Genomic DNA, 20,485 nt, shown 5'->3' with positions numbered 1-20,485 from the left:
CAGCTTGCTTGCATTACCTTAGTGTCCTACAAGAAGTGGTTAAGTGGGAGGCACTGGTACAATTACCCTGCTGGTGTTACTCTTTAGATCAAAATGTCATCCATATAAAAAATGGTTTCAATTTATTTGTTCTACCACTAAATCTCCATGAATGCCCATGCAGCCAGCTGCCAAAATCCTGAGTGAGCTTATTTGGACTAAGCTGTGCTTTAAATATTCAGGAGCACATGCTCATTTAGGGCTTTTTATGTTAGCCTTTAGTGAAATAAGCAACATTTTGTGTAGTTCCTCATTTTAGCCACAGTGAGTAATCTAAAATTTAGAGTGTTGCCACAGCACTTACCCATGAAAGCACATAACCAGACAGTTAGCTTTGAGAATATGAGAGTTACATTAGCTTCCAAATATTGTATGACCTGTTTCAGTTTATAAAGTTGCTCAAAACCCTTCCTAAAGTAGGTTTTAGCAGATTAAGCAGCAGCACTTTACAAATTCAATGTAAATTATGTCAAGGCCACACCTTGAGTGCTGGGTCCAGTTCTGGGCTCCTCAATTCAAGAGAGATGTTGAGGTGCTGGAAGGTGTCCAGAGAAGGGCAGCAAGGCTGGGGAGGGGCCTGGAGCAGAGCCCTGTGAGGAGAGGCTGAGGGAGCTGGGGGTGTGCAGCCTGCAGCAGAGGAGGCTCAGGGCAGAGCTCATTGCTGCCTGCAGCTCCCTGCAGGGAGGCTGTAGCCAGGTGGAGTTGGGCTCTTCTGCCAGGCAACCAGCAACAGAAGGGGACACAGTCTGAAGCTGTGCCAGGGCAGGTCTAGGCTGGATGTTAGGAGGAAATTGTTGTCAGAGAGAGTGATTGGCATTGGAATGGGCTGCCCAGGGAGGTGGTGGAGTTGCCATGCCTGGAGGTGTTGAAGCCAAGCCTGGCTGGAGCACTTAGTGCCATGGTCTGGTTGGTAGGCCAGGGCTGGATGCTAGGTTGGGCTGGATGATCTTGGAGCTCTCTTCCCACCTGGCTGATTCTATGATTCTAACCAACACAGAATTCTGTCCCATCTGGCTTTAAAATTTAGCATTTTTGACTTTGCTAGAAGAAATTCCCTCACTGGAAGGGTTGTCAAGCCCTGGAACTTTGGACCACCCAAGGAAGTGATGGAGTCACCATCCCTGGAGAGATTGAAAAGATATGTTGAACATGGCTTAGTGGTGGACTTGGCAGTGTTGGTTTAACAGCTTTATTCAATGGTCTTAAAGGTCTTTTCCAACCTAAACAACCTAAAGGAAACAGTCAAAGAAAAGCTACTGCCTTGCTTTGCACATAGACACTCAACCTGATGGGTTTTTTTTGATCTCTTGGGGCTGGTAAGGAGCAAAAGGAGATTGGTTTTGGTTAAATTAACCAGAAGGGGCAACTCAACTGACTGGTGCTGATGATATGTGCTTAAATGCTTCTAACCTTGTAGGTTCTGCATATGCAGAGCCTCTTGTAAGCTAAACAGATTTACTCACCCAATGATTTTCAAAGTTGTTGGCAATCAGCGCTGAGCCAAAGGATCTGGCTGGGTTGATTCCACACCCAGTGTAATCAATCTAGGAGGTTGGAAGAGGAGCAATGGTGAGACACCAGCACACATGGCAGCCTGCAGCATCTCTCAGATCCTCACCACATTTTCACCCATCCCACCCACTCTTCCTGAGAAAAAGGGGGAAAGATTGCCATGTGCCTGTCATGTCCTGCCAGGGAGACAGGTCGCAGCCTCATCACTTACTGCCACAGCCATCAATGCTGCAGAAACAAGGCCACTCTCTGAAGAAAGAGGAAGAAACTATCACCTGCCCATCCTCTCTGTGCCCTCTCTGGCCCATCCTAAGGTGGGATATTGCAGGTATCAAGGGTGAGAGGCGAAACTTACAGCGAGAAGATGTCCCAAGGCAACGGAGAGACCAATGGCCAAAGGTGCTGATCCTGAGACATCGTTTCTCCTCCGATCCGTGGTGGCAAGGACACACAACACCAGCTGGAAGGTAGCAATTATTTCGATTCCCAGTCCTTGGCCTGCATTGATTCCTGATGAAAGCTGCATGGAGACAAGAAGGAGAATGCCATTTCATTTTTCTGCCTTCATTCACCATGGCAGAGTTCTGCAGGATGCTGTTGCTTAACAAACAAATCCAGCCAAAGTGGCCACTCAGCCTGCAGACAAGACAAGAATAGAGCTGGCCTATGTGTGAGAAATGAACCAGAGATTTGCCTTCAGTAGTTCACCTACAGAAGTGAACTGTGGTGCCTCTGAGTTACTCATTGCTTCTGAGAACGAGGATGCTGTGGTCACATTAAATATTGCTTTGGTTACCTTCAGCAGCAGTTGCTAAGCAAGTAGTAGCAGGAGGAGGAACAGACAAATAGCATGAACAGTGCATAGCTGTGGCTAGCTTGAAAATGTCTCTCTCTGCTGTGGACAAGTCACATCATTCTTCTCTCATGACTTACTTTCTGTAATTCAGTGAAAACACTTCAAAACAAGGACTTCACAGGGACAATGTCCTGCAAAACACTCTCCCCATGGGCAGATTCCTGCAGGAGCATTAAGACACCTCTCAATACCTGCAGGCATGCCTCTAATGCCATTTGAAATACCCTGAGACATCTGCAGTATTCCTCTGAGACTGGGAGATGTGACACATGTCCTGCAGAAGATCTAAGGTATCTAAAGTGCCTCTGGATGCCAATGTTACTTCTCTGAAGAAGATGGCTCAGAAGAACTGGCTTGATGGCTGTACCCAAAGAGTGGCTGTCAATGGCTCCATGGCCAAGCAGAGGCCAGTGACAAGCAGAGTCCCTCAGGAATCAGTCCTGGGAGCAGTCTTGTTCAACATCTTTGTGGGTGCCATGGACAGAAGCACTGAGTGCAGCCTCAGCAAGTTTGCTGCCCACACCAAGCTGTGTGGTGCAGCAGCCAGGCTGGAGGGCAGGATTCATCCACAGGGACCTGCACAGGCTGCAGAGGTGGGCACAAGCCAAGCTCAGGAGGTGCAACAAGACCAAGTGCAAGGTCCTGCCTCTGGGTCAGGGCAATGCCAAGCAGAACTCCAGGCTGGGCAGTGAGAGGCTGGAGTGCAGCCCCGAAGAGAGGGACTTGGGGGTGCTGGTGGGTGGAAGCTCAACAGGAGCCAGCAGTGTGCACTTGCAGCCCAGAAAGCCAAGCAGAGCCTGGGCTGCAGCAGCAGCAGTGTGGCCAGCAGGGCCAGGGAGGTGATTCTCCCCTTCTGCTGTGCTCTGCTGAGACCCCACCTGGAGTACTGCATCCAGCTCTGGAGCCCCTGGGACAAGAGGGCTGTGGAGATGCTGGAGAGTGTCCAGAGCAGGGCCAGGAGGATGCTGAGAGGCTGCAGCAGCTCTGCTGTGAGCACAGACTGAAAGAATTTGGGCTGTGCAGGCTGCAGCAGAGGAGCTCCCAGGTGACCTTCTTGTGGCCTTTTGTTATCTGAAGGGGGCTACAGGAAAGCTGGGGAGGGACTTTTGAGGCTGTGAGGGAGTGCCAGGAGTGGGGGGAATGGAGCAAAGCTGGAAGTGGGTAGGTTCAGATTGGAGCTGAGGAGGAAGTTGTTGAGCAGGAGAGTGGTGAGAGGCTGGACTGGGTTGCCCAGGGAGGTGGTTGAGGCACCATGGCTGGAGGTGTTTGAGGCCAGGCTGGCTGAGGCTGTGTGCAGCCTGCTCTAGGGTAGGGTGTCCCTGGGCATGGCAGGGGGTTGGAACTGTCTGCTCCTTGTGGTCCCTTCCAACCCTGCCTGATTCTATTATTCTATTCTATGATTTCAAACCTGGATAAGTAATGAGCATAGTAAATGGAGATGAGATCTCTTCAGATGACAAAATACAGATGACAAATTGAAAGTCAAATGAATGTCTCTGTCTTTTATTTTGCATTGACTAGATCTGATTTGACTACAATAAGAGCTTAGACAATTAACTTATGTCTCTACTAATTTTAGGTGTCTTAGACTGAACCAAATCCCTGAATTTAATTCTGCAAAGATAGCCACAATTTAGGGGGAAGTATTTCAGTTGCCTAGTGAAGTAAAGCAGCTGACACTGGTGGATGTAGATATTCCAGCTGTATTATTCATCATCAAATCACAGTATCAGCAAGGTTGGAAGAGACCTCACAGATCATCAAGTCCAACCCTTTAGCACAGAGCTCAAGGCCAGACCATGGCACCAAGTGCCACGTCCAGTCCTGCCTTGAACAGCTCCAGGGACGGCGACTCCACCACCTCCCCGGGCAGCCCATTCCAGTGTCCAATGACTCTCTCAGGGAAGAACTTTCTCCTCACCTCCAGCCTAAATCTCCCCTGGTGCAGCCTGAGGCTGTGTCCTCTTGTTCTGGTGCTGGCCACCTGAGAGAAGAGAGCAACCTCCTCCTGGCCACAACCTCCCCTCAGGTAGTTGTAGACAGCAATGAGGTCTCCCCTGAGCCTCCTCTTCTCCAGGCTAACCAATCCCAGCTCCCTCAGCCTCTCCTCGTAGGGCTGTGCTCAAGGCCTCTCCCCAGCCTCGTTGCCCTTCTCTGGACACACTCAAGCATCTCAATGTCCCTCCTAAAGTGGGGGGCCCAGAACTGAACACAGTACTCAAGGTGTGGTCTAACCAAATCATTGAGTTGCTTATTACTGGAAGTGCTGCAGAACATGTTGGAACCACAGGAATTCAGCTAAATTAACAATCTACAGTGGAAGGGCTGGCATGTTTCAGGAGTGCTGTGAAAAAAACTGTGCTCAACAAGAAATCACGGATTTCCATCATTCCATCTCATCACAAGTCTTGCATTCTACTTCTGTGCTACTTTGAATTAGCTAGAATGTTTTGGTGAGAAGAATTAGATGCGAGGCTGTGAAAAGGAAACAATGGGGATGGCTGCTGCACTCATAGGCTTGCTGAGACGTGTAAGAACAAGAACACAATCAATGGTGATGGATGCTGCACTCATAGGCTTGCTGAGATGTGTAAGAACAAGAATATAAACAATGATGGCTGCTGCACTCATAGGCTTGCTGAGATGGATAAGAACAAGAACACAAACACAGATAAAGGAGTTGCTTTTTGGGCTGCACTTCTCTCTCTAACCTGCTTGACTAATCCATCTGCTTCCTAACTCCCCTGTCTGACCCTCCAAACTACCTTGAGCATAAGGCAAAGCCTGAGGTAAGGTAGATAGGTGGGAAGAAGGTGGAAGGGCAGTTGGGAGCCCCTCCTGGGGACTCAGCTTTCTGAGAGGGCTGTTAGAATCATAGAATCAGTCAGAGTTGGAAGGGACCACAAGGATCAGCCAGTTCCAACACCCCTGCCATGTCCAGGTTCCTGGGAGAGCTGTTGTGTTTCTGTGTTACCTTTTTAACTTGTCTGTGTCTGTCTCTAGCTGTTTAGATTGTAAATACCTGCTTGTGTATTGTGCTAAGCTGCAAATATAAAGCTTCATTCTCCAGTTTCCAGATGGACTGAGTCTAGTCTGGGTGATTTTCCAAAGTGTGGAGGGGCAGGTAGCACCCAAACCATCACAGCTTCTCATTGCTAGATTCAGTGGTTCTTGGTTAAGTCAGACAAGGCTGTGTCTGAGCTGAGTAAATTGGTGTTAAGCAGAAAAAAAACCCTCATTGCACAGATAGGATGAAACATGAGCTTGGGCACAGGCCAGAGAAGCTGAGAATGTGACTCAGAGAAGGAAGCAAAAGTTTTGCTCAGGAATAGTGTTATCAGAAGGTTATCCCATCTGTCATAGCCTCTGCATTAAAAATTGCTAGGTCACACATGACAAAACAATACTTAAATGTTCTTATCACCCACCCAGAAACTATAGGAAAACATGGCTCAAATCTGGTTTTTGCCCTAACTGACCCCAAATTTGTATCTCCATAAGTTGAGAATGTTTAGCTGAACTCTTTCACTTCATAGTAGCCTTCCAGTAGTAGCCTACTCCTTATCTGAAGTGGGATACAGGAAGGCTGGGGAGGGACTATTGACAAGGTCTTGTGATGACAGGACAAGGAGGAATGGGTTTGAAGTGGCAGAGGGGAAAGTGAAACTGGATGTTAGGGAGAAGTTATTTATGGTGAGGGTGGTGAGACACTGGCACAGGTTGAGGGTGGTGAGACATTGGCACAGGTTGAGGGTGGTGAGACACTGGCACAGGTTGCCCAGGGAGGTTGTGGAGCACAGAAGCACCCAATGTGATCTTTGATCACATTGGGTGCTTCTGTGCTCCACAACCTCCCTGGAGGTGTTGAAGGCCAGGTTGGATGAGGCCATGAGCAACCTTTTCTAGTGGGATTCTGTGCTCCACAACCTCCCTGGAGGTGTTCAAGGCCAGGCTGGATGAAGCCTTGAGCAACCTGTTCTAGTGGGAGGTGTCCCTGTCTATGGCAGAGGGTTGGAACTGGCTGAGCTTTAAACTCCTTCCAACCTAAACCATTCTATGCTGACCATGAAGAGTTGATTATATGCTGAATACCTGATCTGTCACCACATTAATTTTACACTGAAAAGCAAGCACATCTTTTTTGCCCTTCAGAAGTAATGGAATCTGTGAATCTCAATGAATTAGGCTTCAAATGCATCCCATTCATAGACTCAACCAGGTTGGAAGAGACCTCCAAGATCATCGATACCTAAAGGAAGTTCTTTATGGTGAGGGTGGTGAGACACTGGCACAGGTTGCTCAGGGAGGTTATGGAGCACAGAAGCACCCAATGTGATCAAAGATCACATTGGGTGCTTCTGTGCTCCACAACCTCCCTGGATGTGTTCAAGGCCAGGTTGGATGAGGCCATGAGCATCCTGTTTAGTGGGAGGTGTCTCTACCTATGGCGAGGGGGTGGAATTGGCTGATCTTTGAGCTCTCTTCCAACCTAACCCATTCTATGCTGACTTTGAAGAGTTGTTTATATGCTGAATGCCTGATCTATCACCACATTAATTTTACCTTGAAAAACAAGTACATCTTTTTTCACTTCAGCAGTGAAACCCCAGAGAATGCAGCTCTGAAGCGTGCCGCACTGATGTCCACGTTTGACAAAGCCTTGGCAGTTCAAACAATTCAACACTGACCTATCATTAGCCTTTGCCTTCATCTGAAGGTCTTCTATAGAAGGAAAAAAGACATTAAGAGCAAAATTATGCTTTTGAAAGCTGTGATAATGCTTATCTTTGAGAGGAGGAAATCACATTCTTCCTTTCCCTTCAGGAAAACACATCACACGGCTGACGTGGCTTGAGGTCATCCTCCCTGCTAATCAACACTTATGGATGGGCTGTGTGGAATCAAAGAAAACCTGGAAATATCATAGGAAATCTTTTGCTTTCCTCCAGCATGTAATTTTATGCAGGCTGCCAGGGACATGAGATTCCGCTGTGAGGGAGGGACTCAGGGATCATGATCCGAAATGAGACGAATTGATGTGAGCCTTGGATGTCCTGCTTTGCTGTGGTCTGTGGATCTTCAGTGTAGAAGTGTAGTACCAAAGACACTCAGTATTTGCTTGTCAGAGAGAGAATGAAATTGTGGCAGCAGCCTGGACTATCCAAGGTACAAGACAGGGAACAGCACAAGTTTTCATCACCCAAACCACATGGCAGCCAAAGGACAACTAATCATAGAATCAATCAGGTTGGATAAGACCTCCAAGCTCATCCAGCCCAACCTAGCACCCAGCTTTATCCAGTCAAACAGACCATGGCACTAAGTGCCCCAGCCAGGCTTTGCTTCAACACCTCCAGGGATGGCAACTCCACCACCTCCCTGGGCAGCCCATTCCAATGCCAATCACTCTCTCTGCCAACAACTTCCTTCTAATATCCAGCCTAGACCTCCCCTGGCACGACGTGAGACTGGAGAAGAGACCTACCCCACCTGGCTACAACCTCCCCTCAGGTAGTTGTATACAGCAATGAGCTCTGCCCTGAGCCTCCTCTTCTGCAGGCTGCACACCCCCAGCTCCCTCAGCCTCTCCTCACAGGGCTCTGCTCCGGGCCCCTCCCCAGCTTTGTCGCTCTTCTCTGGACACCTTCCAGCACCTCAACATCTCTCTTGAATTCAGAAGCCCAGAACTGGACACAGCACTCAAGGTGTGGCCTGAGCAGTGCTGAGCACAGGGGCAGAAGAACCTCCCTTGTGCTGCTGCCCACACTGCTCCTGAGCCAGGTCATAAGAAGGAGCATTCCCTAGTACCAAGTTCGAATGTACATACAGGTATGTGTGCTTGTGCATTTGTCTAATCCGTGGTCAGAGTGGCCTTGCAAGTGCTACCTGGCTAGCAATGCCACAAGAAACAGTCTGCACCCTAGAAGTCTATGAAACCAGGTTAAACCAAACCTGTACTTTCCATGCTACTGTTATGGTCAGAGCAAAGGGGACAGTGACCTCACTGTTCCTGTTCTCAGGTCTTCAAGAACAAAGCTGCAATGGAATTTGAATGTCATGGTGCTAGGAGCTCTTTGAGATGCTCCCCAGCTGAACCATAGAGGCAGTCCTGGGTGGAGCAGGCTGCTGGGCAGGCCTGGTGCTCTGCAGAGCACTCCTCTGCCTGCATTGCCACTGGCAGGGGCACTGAGGGCTGCTGCAAGGCTGTGGTGTAAGTGGTGTGCTTTTGCCTGGCTTTGTGAGAACCCAGGGTTTGCTTCATCATTTTAGGCTTGGGAAGGATATTCCAAATTTGGCCTCTCTTGTATGAGCTAATGAGGGGGAAAGGACCTTGGAGGTGCTCAAGAAATGACTGGATGAGGCACTGACTGCCATGGTCTAGTTGATTGGATGGGGCTGGGTGCTAGGTTGGACTGGATGAGCTTGGAGGTCTCTTCCAAATTGCTTGATTCTATAGGATCAAGTCTGAAGAAAAGCTTTTCTGCACACCAATTTTTTGTAGTGACCTTACCATCAGTGTTACCACTCATAAAGGCAGCCACTGACTGTGAAAACATGCCCTGACCTTCAGAAAGTACCTTAACTGAGCAGGGACTGGGCTGAGAAGTCAAACCACTGATCAGCATTAGTTCTGCTCTAGCTCAAACCAGGAAAGAGCTTGCAAAGGACTGAAGGCTGATTCTGTAATACCATAACCAAATGAAGATGGTTAAACTGATGGGCAAGGAGAACAGAAATCATCATAGAAGCCTAGAATCAACCAGGTTGGAAGGGGCCTCCAGGATCATCCAGTCCAACCTAGCACCCAGCCCTGGCCAATCAACCAGACCATGGCACTAAGTGCCCCAGCCAGGCGTGGCTTCAACACCTGCAGGAACAGCGACTCCACCACCTCCCTGGGCAGCCCATTCCAATGCCAATCACTCTCTCTGACAACAACTTCCTCCTAACATCCAGCCTAGACCTCCCCTGCCACAACTTGAGACTGTGTTCCCTTGTTCTGTTGCTGCTTGCCTGGCAGCAGAGCCCAACCCCACCTGGCTACAGCCTCCCTGCAGGGAGCTGCAGACAGCAATGAGCTCTGCCCTGAGCCTCCTCTGCTGCAGGCTGCACACCCCCAGCTCCCTCAGCCTCTCCTCACAGGGCTGTGCTCCAGGCCCCTCCCCAGCCTTGCTGCCCTTCTCTCAACACCTTCCAGCACCTCAATATCTCTCTTGGATTGAGGGGCCCGGAACTGGACACAGCACTCAAGGGGTGCCCTGAGCAGCGCTGAGTACAGGAGCATCTCAGGAGCACCTTTTCCTGCCACGTTTAGCTCTCTGCCTTCCACAGCTCCAAGCGGCAAAGCAGTGCTGTGTTTTCTTTCCTTTGTGGGCTTTTTGTTTCGCTGCCTTTTTTTTTTTTTTAAGAGCAGGATATTTATTAGTTGTGTGCCTTCAGAAGAGAGATGAGGACAGGAAATTAAACTGGCCCAAGGTAAACCCAACTGTGTACTTCTCTGGTGGCTTCATATTTTTCTCATTAGAAGTAAAAGTATATCAAGCCCAAAACCTGTTTCCCGTTATGTGGATAAAGCAGTTTGTTATGCAAGGTGCTTTCACCACGTGGTGCTGTGCTCTGTCTCATCCAACAGATCTGTAGCCATGAATTGTATCTCCTTGGGTCCAGCTTGCTTTTATATAACTGAGAGTAGTTTCTCATTGTTTCTGAAAGATAACTGTCCCCTGGAGATGTAGGAATCCATTTTTCAGGCAGGGAATGGCAACTTTCTCCATTCTTGTGAAGCACTTCACTGCCAGCTATAGGCTGATGTTCTTCAGGGAGACAAAGGTTAAGCCACAGCAATTTGGTGGCACATAAAACATCACTGATGGATGAGACTTTGATTCATAGAATCATAACCCTACAAAAAAGGCTGGGGAGGGACTTTTGAGGCTGTCAGAGAGTGACAGGACTGGGGGTAATGGAACAAAGCTGGAGGTGGGGAGAGTGAGGCTGGAGGTGAGGAGGAAGTTGTTGAGCAGGAGAGTGGTGAGAGGCTGGACTGGGTTGCCCAGGGAGGTGGTTGAGGCTCCATGGCTGGAGGTGTTTGAGGCCAGGCTGGCTGAGGCTGTGTGCAGCCTGCTCTAGGGTAGGGTGTCCCTGGGCATGGCAGGGGGGTTGGAACTGTCTGCTCCTTGTGGTCCCTTCCAACCCTGACTGATTCTATGATTCTATTCTCTGATTCTCTAAAAACAGGCTAAGCCCTTAAGAAGCATCATAAACTGATCTGCCTTTCAGAACTGAGTCTCCCTCAGTGTATTTTCATTTCTTGCAGTAAGCCTGAAAGCAACCCTAGTTCTATGATTTGGGTTGGAAAAGATCTTTATGATCCTCTGAGCCCTCTTTGTTTTGCCCATCCCAGCCATCTCCTACATAAGGTAGGTTTTGCAGGACCCTAAGAGTAGCAGGGCTGCATCTTATGCACCGACTGAAAACTTCTTATTAAAGTGGTTTTAATGTTCATGCTGGGAGAACAGCTTTGGTCTTCTGTCCACACAAATCTAAACTTTTGAGGAGCTGTGCTGCAATAAACAATACCTTTCTATCAGACACATCTCTTTTGTGGTGTCTTGAGGGGAGGTGGTGGAGTCACCCTCCCTGGAGCTGTTCAAGGCAGGACTGGACGTGGCACTTGATGCCATGGTCTGGCCTTGAGCTCTGTGGTAAAGGGTTGGACTTGATGATCTGTGAGGTCTCTTCCAACCTTGGTGATACTGTGGTACTGTAAATAGCTAACAACTTGTGCCAGACCTGATGCATTTAGCATTTCAAATCATTAACCTGTTTGTGCAGTGCCAGATCTCTTTCTTCCTAAGAGACAATCTTCTGGTGTTTCATTCAAGCAAATTCTCACTGTTTTACTGCATTTTCTTCCTGTAGTTTAAGCTTTTTCTTCTTTGGTTTTCCTTATCTTTCTTAATAACCACAGGAGGTGATGGAGTCACCGTCCTGGAGATGTTGAAGCCAAGCCTGGATGGGGCACTTAGTGCCATGGTCTGGTTGATTGGCCAGGGCTGGGTGCTAGGTTGGACTGGATGAGCTTGGAGCTCTCTTCCAACCAGGTTGATTGCATGATTCTGTGATTAGTTTAGAAGGTTCATGCTCTCCTTGTTATCTGCACTGCAAATATTAATTCTCATAGAATTATAGAATCACAGAATGGTTTAGTTTGGAAGGGAGCTCAAAGCTCAGCCAGTTCCAAGCCCCTGCCATAGGCAGGGACACCTCCCACTAGAACAGGCTGCCCAAAGCCTCATCCAACCTGGCCTTCAATGCCTCCCTGGGCAACCTGTGCCAGTGTCTCACCACCCTCACTGCAAAGAACCCTCTCCTAACATCTAGTTTCAATCTCCTCTCTGCCAGTTTAAACCCATTCCTCCTTGCTGCTCTATAACAACTCTCATTTAAACATTTAGCTGTGCAAAGCTCTTCAATGTGATATTCTTCAACTGTAATCTCAGCAGTTAATGTCCCCACTTCCCTCAAAACCATCTTCCACTTTATGGCCTGGCATTTTGCCTGAGTCTCCTCATTCTTTTAGCTCCAAATCTGTCCTGAATATACTCTGGTGATTCTATCTTGATAACATAAGTTTCTGCTGGAGCTCTCTCCCACATCTCCATAGCTATTCACTTTCCTTTAACTCACAGTCAGAATGTATTCACATCATTTCCCCCCAGCTGTTTAACTGCATTTATCCTTCTCTCTCTTGCCTATTTAAGAGTATCACTCTGAAGTGGATGTTTCTATATCCATTCTTTGAGTGTAGACAGTGCAAAAGCCTGAGGTTTTTTGGTGAGGTAGAGACAGTAAAGATCTAAAGGGCTCCACTGAAATTTATACACCAGGAGCACTTAGAAGAAGCTGCTTATGAGGCAAAGAATTAGCTTTGGATCGTGTCCTAAATCAACAATAGAAGCATTCAGCAGAACCTAGGGACAAAACATATTGTCCTCTGCTAGATTATCCTTCCTATAAATACAGCCTTAAGAGCTCTAAAGGGGACTCATTCAATTCCCAAAGCAGAAATCATATTTTCCATTCTTTGGACAGCAGACACCCTCCAGGAACTAACCTCCCTCCTCCCACCCTATCTGCGGGCTGATGAGAAAGCAGCCCGGGCTTTGTGTTGCTGCAGCCTGGTATGTCACAGAGAGAAGAGTGATGGGTTCGTTTGTGTTAAACCAGAGCACACACCGCTGGCATGCAAGGCCAGTGCCAGGCAGCAAAAGCCAGTCCCTCTCCAGCACTCCCATTTACTATGGCCAGTTAAAGAGAGATCATGTGCCTCATTCACACTCTGCTTTTTGATGTGCCTCTGGCAAAGTTGCTTTGGGGAAACTTCTTTTCCTTTTTCCTTCTTCCTTTTTCCTTTTTTTCCTTTCCTTTTTTCCTTTTTTCCTTTCTCCCCTTTCTTTTTTCCCTTTTCTCCTCTCCTTTTCCCCTTTTCTCCTCTCCTTTTTCCCTTTTCTCCTCTCCTTTTTCCATTTTCCCCTTTCCTTTTTCTTTTTCCTCCTTTCCTTTTTCCTTTTTCCTTTTCCCTCTTCCCTTTTCCTTGTTCTCTCTTTTTTTCCCTTTTCTCCTTTTGTTTTTTCTTTTCCCCCTTTCCTTTTCCCTTTTCTCCTCTCCTCCCCTCCCCTTCCCTTCCCTCCCTTCTCCTTTCCTACTCTCCCCTCCTTTCTCCTTTCCTCCCCTCCCCTCCCTCCTTTCCTCTCTTCCCCTCCCCTCTCCTTTCCTCTTCCTCCTCCCTCCTCCTCCTCCTCCTTTTCCTCCTCCCTCCTCCCCTCCTCCTCCTCCTCCTCCTCCTCCTCCTCCTCCTCCTCCTCCTCCTCCTCCTCCTCCCTCTCCCTCTCCCTCTCCCTCTCCCTCTCCCTCTCCCTCTCCCTCTCCCTCTCCCTCTCCCTCTCCCTCTCCTCTCCTCTCCTCTCCTCTCCTCTCCTCTCCTCTCCCTCTCCTCTCCTCTCCCTCTCCTGCTGCTGAGACACAAACAACTTGTGTTCAGAGGCTGAGGAATGGTGAGTGGTGAGTTGTTGCCTTGTCTTTTTTCCTTACCCAGCAAAAGAAACTCCAAGTAAACAGTTCATTTCCAGGAGCACTTTTGAAGCACTCCTTTATAACACGAAGCTATTTCTGCCCTCCTGTATCACCAGCACAGAAGATGCTTGCCTTTCAGTGAGGGAATTTTGGGCACACCTGAATTCTGAGCCTAATGAAGTCATCCTGTCTGGAATAACTAGCTGGGTTTGCAGGAGCCTCAGAGCATGGCTGTTGGCAACTGCAGCCAGGTGAGAGTCATTTCATACTCCAGCAAACTTGTGATGGTCTCAAACTTTCCAAGCCTGAAGTAGGTCACACATTCAGTCCTGTGCAAAGTGGCAGAGCTGTGACATGTCCATGCAGTTAAAAAACAGCTCTGAATGTGTGCTGTGGCTTTCAGGAATTCAGGGAACAACTCCAGCTCCTTCCTTTCTCCACCTGGTTCCTCAAGAAAGAGTTCTTATCAAAGGAAAGAAAAGGGACAAAAGTTTACTTCATTCATTCCTTAGCTTGAACATAGCCTTCAGGAGAAGCTGTATGTGTGTAAAGAGACATGAGCCACAGTCCTGCTTTCAAAGCATTCATTGACTGCACTTGGCACAGAATTAGTGTCAAGAACCTGGAGAAAGTTTGGTTTTCTCTGGTACTTGTCAGCAGTTCCTGGAGAGTGGATGCTCTACCAGGAAAGTACAGAGATGATTTCTTTCCTCCTTTCTGGTCATCAAATGCCAAAAGAGAAACAACCTCACAACAGAGATTTCAGAGCCCACTTTTGTCCTCCTGCTGTTTGTAGAGCTTCCTCAAGGGTGCCTGTCAGGACTTTGATTTAACAGAGCAAGGCTGTGCCTTAGATCACACTGACTTCAGTGGACTGGCAGCAGTTAAATACCAGCAGTAGCTTCTGCTCCAGATGCCAGAGAGAGCAGCACTTTCCCATCAGGTTGTATATTAACAATGTGTTCACATGCAAGAACTGGCTGGAGGGCTGGGCCCAGAGAGTGGTGGTGAATGGTGCCACATCCAGCTGGCAGCTGGCACCAGTGGTGTGCCCCAGGGATCAGTGCTGGGCACAGTCCTGTTCAATATCTTTACTGATGATCTGGAGGAGGGGATTGAGTCCAGCATGAGTAAGTTTGCAGATGACACCAAGCTAGGAGCAGGTGTGGAGCTGTTGGAAGGTAGGAGAGCCCTGCAGAGGGACCTGGCCAGGCTACATGGGTGGGCAGAGGCCAATAGGATGAGATTGAACAAGGCCAAGTGCAGGGTTCTGCACTTTGGCCACAACAACCCCAAGCAGCACTACAGGCTGGGGACAGAGTGGCTGAGAGCAGCCAGGCAGAGAGGGAGCTGGGGGTGCTGGGAGAGAGGAGCTGAAGCTGAGGCAGCAGTGCCCAGGTGGGCAGCAGAGCCAATGGCATCCTGGGCTGGCTCAGGAGCAGTGTGGGCAGCAGGACAAGGGAGGTTCTTCTGCCCCTGTGCTCAGCACTGGTCAGGCCACACCTTGAGTGCTGTGTCCAGTTCTGGGCTCCTCCATTGCAGAGAGATGTTGAGGTGTTGGAAGGTGTTGAGAGAAGGGCAACAAGGCTGGGGAGGGGCCTGGAGCACAGCCCTGTGAGGAGAGGCTGAGGGAGCTGGGGGTGTGCAGCCTGCAGCAGAGGAGGCTCAGGGCAGAGCTCATTGCTGTCTGCAGCTCCCTGAAGGGAGGCTGTAGCCAGGTGGGGTTGGGCTCTGCTGCCAGGCAAGCAGCAGCAGAACAAGGGGACACAGTCTCAAGCTGTGCCAGGGGAGGTCTAGGCTGGATGTTAGGAGGAAGTTGTTGCCAGAGAGAGTGATTGGCCCAGAACCCTGGAGGGAGACATTCAGTTCCTACATAGAATTGGCATCAATATTATTCTGGAGGCACTGAGGGGCACAGCCACAAACCATGGCGCCTCATTGCACCAGGCAGAAGAGAGGACCTGGCTTCAAGTTTTGCCAGGGGAAGTTTAGATTAGATATGATGAAAAAAAAAATTCCTTGCTGAAGGAATGGTAAATAATTAGAACAGGCTGCCCAGGGAGGTGGTGGCAACACCATTCCTGCAGGTGCTTAAAAGCCCCAAGCATTTAGAGATGGCAGTGCCTGACATGGTTCAGTGGGCATAGTGCTGTTGGGTTGCTGCCTGGACTTGACAGTCTTTTCCAGCCTGAATGGTTATATGACTCAAGGTACAGTATCTGATATGCCTCTACATGTTTGTGATACAATGGTTTGAAGCTGGTGACACATGGGTTTGAAGGGAGGGCTCCCAGGGGACCTTCTTGTGGCCTTCCAGGATCTGAAGGGGGCACCAAAAAAAGATGGGGAGGGATTTGTTAGGCTCTCAGGGAGTGCCAGGACTGGGGGGGAATGGAGCAAAGCTGGAGGTGGGGAGAGTCAGCCTGGAGGTGAGGAGGAAGTTGTTGAGCAGGAGAGTGGTGAGAGGCTGGAATGGGTTGCCCAGGGAGGTGGTTGAGGCCCCATGGCTGGAGGTGTTTGAGGCCAGGCTGGCTGAGGCTGTGTGCAGCCTGCTCTATGGTAGGGTGTCCCTGGGCATGGCAGGGGGCTTGGAACTGTCTGATCCTTGTGTTCCTTTCCAATCTTGACTGATTCTGTGATCCTATGAAGATGAGGAAATGCAACACCTGAGAAGAGGCACACACAGTAGCTTAGAGTGGTTTCTCTAACTCTGGGATGGAGGTTTTTCTAAGAGTGAGGGAAGATTTGTCCAACATTTGCAATTGTGATACCAGGTAAAGATCAATGCTATTGAATTCTCTCCATCAAGGTAGAGAATGGACAAATGAGTAAAAACATACTGCTGCTGTAAAGCAAGCAGGCAATTTCCCCTAGGATAAACAGGACATCTTTCAAGGGCTGCATGTTTCTTCCTTTAGTGCTTGTGATGTGATTTAGCATCCTTGCTTAAAAACTGCTTCTCACAAGGGTAGCTCAATGCAGCCAAGATAATGCCAGGTTTTAGGATTCCCTGGTTTAAAGAAATGCCATTGTATAGGGTTAACACTCCTGGGGGAGTAACCCTGAACCTGACCCTAGGGGTCTTGGCCCCTCCCCAGGGGTGGGCCACACTCCAGGTGATGGTTAGCCCACTCCCCCCACTTCCTGCGGTATAAAAGAGACAGGACCTCCCTGTCTCTTCCTCTTTCTCCCTTCCTGCATTCATGAACACACACACACTGATACTGCATACCAGCACAACACATGGCAGCCACGAGGCAGAGACACCATCACACTACTCGGGTTGTATCCATCCCTGTTTGTATTTTGCTGTTTTCCCTTCCTTATCCTTTGTAAACTCCCCTACCTCCAATCCCTTTTTCTAAGTTATTGTTAAACTTTTCCTTTTTAACTTCCAAATCGAGTGAGATTGATTTATTTGGGTGTCCCTACCTTTATCTCTCTCCCTGTCTTTTGGGAAAAGGAGGGGGAAGAGGGGAGGGCACTCTATAAATTCTATAAATTGTCATTGGGTCTACCAAATTTACAAGAGTCTCTGGGAACCTGCATTTGAACCCAAGACAGCCATTCTCAGCTCAGCTGAAGGTTCAGGTCACCTGCTGAAGAGCAGCATGAGCCTTGCCACAATGGCTTCTGGGGGGGTTAACCATTACATCAGTTTAACCAGCAGTGACCTTTTGTTGAGACAGGCAACTCTGTGAGGCCAAGCTGCCATCCACCTTTGCTATCAGTTCAAGGGCTAGGTGCCCTCGCTGGCAGAGATGGCAATGTTTTGAGGTGCTGTGTTTGTTATCTTCTTGCAAGGGCCCTGCGGTGGCTGATGAATGCTGCCTTCATTGTAAAACAAAAAGGGGCAGCTGTGGGAATGCAGTGTGAGAAGGGATAATAACAGTCAGTCTCTGAGCATTTCACCTTGTGGAGTGGTTTGGATGTTCCCCACCCCCCCACCCCACTTTGGAAATCACCCAGGCTAGACTCAGTGGCTCTGGAAATGGAATGAAGCTTATATTTACAGCTGCAGATAGTTACAGCATATACAGTTATAGACAGAAATAGACAAGGGAAAAGGTAACACAGAAACACAGCAGCCCTGCCAGAAACCTCAGTGCCCAGGAGGGGCTCCCAACTGCCCTTCCACCTTCTCCCACCCCTCTACCTTACCCAAGGTGTTGCCTTGTGCCCCAAGGAAGAATGGAGGTCGGCCAGGGGGGTTAGGAAGCAAAGTGGATTAATCAGAGAGACAGAGGGTGAGGTTGGAGAGAAATGCAGCCCAGAGCCCAGACAAAGAGTGACTCCCTTATCTATGTTTATACTCCTGTTCTTACACATCTCAGCAAGCCTATGAGTGAAGTAGACATCACCATTGTTTCTCTTTCACAGCCTGTGGTTTAATCCTTCTCACCAAAACATTCCAGCTAGCTTCAAACCAGCACACCTTGTTTCCCACATTTTCCAGCCTCAACACTTCTGTGATTCTGGGGGCACGTTGCTGGGCCAGGTCCAGGTTTCACAGGCACAGCAGTTTTACAACTGCAGGAACTTCTCTTTAGTGCCCTGTTGGGCCTGAGTTCTCCTGAAGAGCACCTGGTAAGTGCTCAACCAGTCTGACTAGTTTGAGCTCTCTTGCCTCAGTGGTAAGTCAGGCACTTTATAGGATGAGAGATGGGAAGGATGCTTCTTGTCCTCCTTTTGCCATCTGCTGTGTCTTTGTGTTTCCCTGTGGTCCTGTCTGCCCTGCTGGCAGATCCCTTTCCCTCAGCCTCTGGTGATGTCCCTGAAGGCATCAGTGAAGTCTTCTTCTCAGGAGGCATTAAAAACCTGCCTGGATGCATTCCTGTGCAAACTACCCTGGGTGATCCTGCCTTGGCAGGAGGGTTGGACACGATGATCTCTGGAGGTCCCTTCTAACCTCTAAGGTTCTATGATTCTGTTACTTCTGTTTTTCTTAACCATTTCATCAATTTAACCAGAAGTGATCCAGAGTATTCACTCTCATGCTTGCTGTGGAAATTCCCATTTGCTCTCACCCTGTGGTTCTTGCCATGTCAGGTCTTGGTTTGGAATTGCCACCACTAATTGATTTATATATATATATGTATATAATCATAGAATAAACCAGGTTGGAAGAGACCTCCAAGATCATCCAGTCCAACCTATCACCCAGCCCTAACCAATCAACCAGACCATGGCACTAAGTGCCTCACACATATAGAGTTAATTCAAATTATCAAATGAAATTTGAGGTTACCTCATCAATCTGTCTTATGTGTATATGTGGAGGTGTGCACACACACAAATCTTCACAAAATATCCCCAAAATATGGAATGCTAAGGAAAACAAAACAATTGAAGCTGCTTATGCACCTGTCAGGAAGGGTGGTGGCAAAAAAAAGAATTTCCTTATGTTTCATACTTAATCTTACTTAGTTTGACACCAAGTCAAAGAGAATAGATCTGTTCTCCAAAACAAATCCCAATATGACTCCATTTGAATTGCAATATTAACCAATCTATCAATGACTGTAGGTCTCTTGCATCTCAGTATGTTATAACCCTCTGTGCATCCTTTCATCAGTTTCTATACTTTCTGTTTCAAGAGTACCTTTACTTTGAGGCTTGCAGGGCAGTTTTCAGGCAATACACCTCTGAATCCTCTGGATGTGGCCCAGTTTATGGTATAAACCCCACTTAGATCTCTCTATTCCCTGAGCCACCAGTGTGCCCAGGTGGGCAGCAGAGCCAATGGCATCCTGGGCTGACTCAGGAGCAGTGTGGGCAGCAGGACAAGGGAGGTTCTTGTGCCCCTGTGCTCAGCTCTGCTCAGGCCACCCCTTGAGTGCTGTGTCCAGTTCTGGGCTGCTCCATTCAAGAGAGATGTTGAGGTGCTGGAAGGTGTTTGGAGAAGGGCAACAAGGCTGGGGAGGGGCCTGGAGCACAGCCCTGTGAGGAGAGGCTGAGGGAGCTGGGGGTGTGCAGCCTAAAGAAGAGGAGGCTCAGGGCAGAGCTCATTGCTGTCTGCAGCTGCCTGAAGGGAGGCTGTAGCCAGGTGGGGTTGGGCTCTGCTGCCAGGCAAGCAGCAACAGAAGAAGGGGACACAGCCTCAAGTTGTGCCAGGGGAGGTCTAGGCTGGATGTTAGGAGGAAATTGTTGTCAGAGAGAGTGATTGGCACTGGAATGGGCTGCCCAGGGAGGTGGTGGAGTTGCTGTGGCTGGAGGTATTGAAGCCAAGCCTGGCTGGGGCACTTAGTGCCATGGTCTGGTTGATTGGCCAGGGCTGGGTGCTAGGTTGGACTGGATGATCTTGGAGGCCTCTTCCACCCTGGTTGATTCTATGATTCTGTGATTCTGTTCCAGCACCAAAAGGCTGGCCTGCAGATGGATGATCATCGGGCATCTTGCCTTGGGCCAGAAATGGCCAAGCTGTTGCACACTTCAGTGCTCTCCACCAAAAGCTCAGGGCACAGTTCCCTGGTTAGGGAGCAGAGACAGCAATTGAATATTCACAGAAGTGGAAACAAGAGATAACTGCTGAGATCTGAGATAAGGACTTGGCCTATAACCCCTGATATCCCCAATGCTCTGGAGAATGGATGATAACCATCAGGTTTACATTCCAGCCCAGCTGTTTCTGCTGTCACTGTGTGAACACATTAGAAAGCATCCAGGACTATGGCCAGTTTTGAGCAGGTGCCTTTCCTGTGTTCCACCTCCCCAGCCTGATGTGCTTCAGTACAATGCTGGCATGCCTTAAAAGACTGCTGCTGCAAACCTGACTTTGAATAATGAGCTATTGTTGTGGTGCTCTCTGTTACAAAATACAAGTCCTGGACTAATCTCATCTATGGGAAACATTTTGCTCACTCTTGTGATGGTTTAGGTGTTGTCCCCCCCTCAGACTTAAGAAAATCACTCAGACTAGACTCAGCCACTCTGGAAACTGAAGAATGAAGCTTGATATTCACAGCTAAGCACAGTGTACAAGCAGCTATTTACAATCTATAC

At 48.7% G+C, this 20,485-nt stretch overlaps 1 protein-coding gene across 1 annotated transcript in view; it reads right to left on the bottom strand.

The window, feature by feature from the left end:
- AQP1 (aquaporin 1 (Colton blood group)) overlaps positions 1 to 20,485 on the bottom strand; it is a 35,380-nt gene that overhangs the window by 5,552 nt on the left and 9,343 nt on the right. The window contains exons 2-3 of the mRNA XM_064162371.1: positions 1,907 to 2,071; positions 1,503 to 1,583 (exon numbers count right to left, since the gene is read on the bottom strand). Of these exons, the coding sequence (XP_064018441.1) occupies positions 1,503 to 1,583; positions 1,907 to 2,071 (246 nt within the window). The remainder of the gene's footprint in view (positions 1 to 1,502; positions 1,584 to 1,906; positions 2,072 to 20,485) is intronic.

This window comes from Pogoniulus pusillus, chromosome 23, assembly GCF_015220805.1.
Source record: "Pogoniulus pusillus isolate bPogPus1 chromosome 23, bPogPus1.pri, whole genome shotgun sequence".
NCBI lineage: Eukaryota > Metazoa > Chordata > Aves > Piciformes > Lybiidae > Pogoniulus > Pogoniulus pusillus.
Note: the sequence above shows the minus strand (reverse complement) of the source record. Positions and strands in the feature narration are given on the sequence as shown.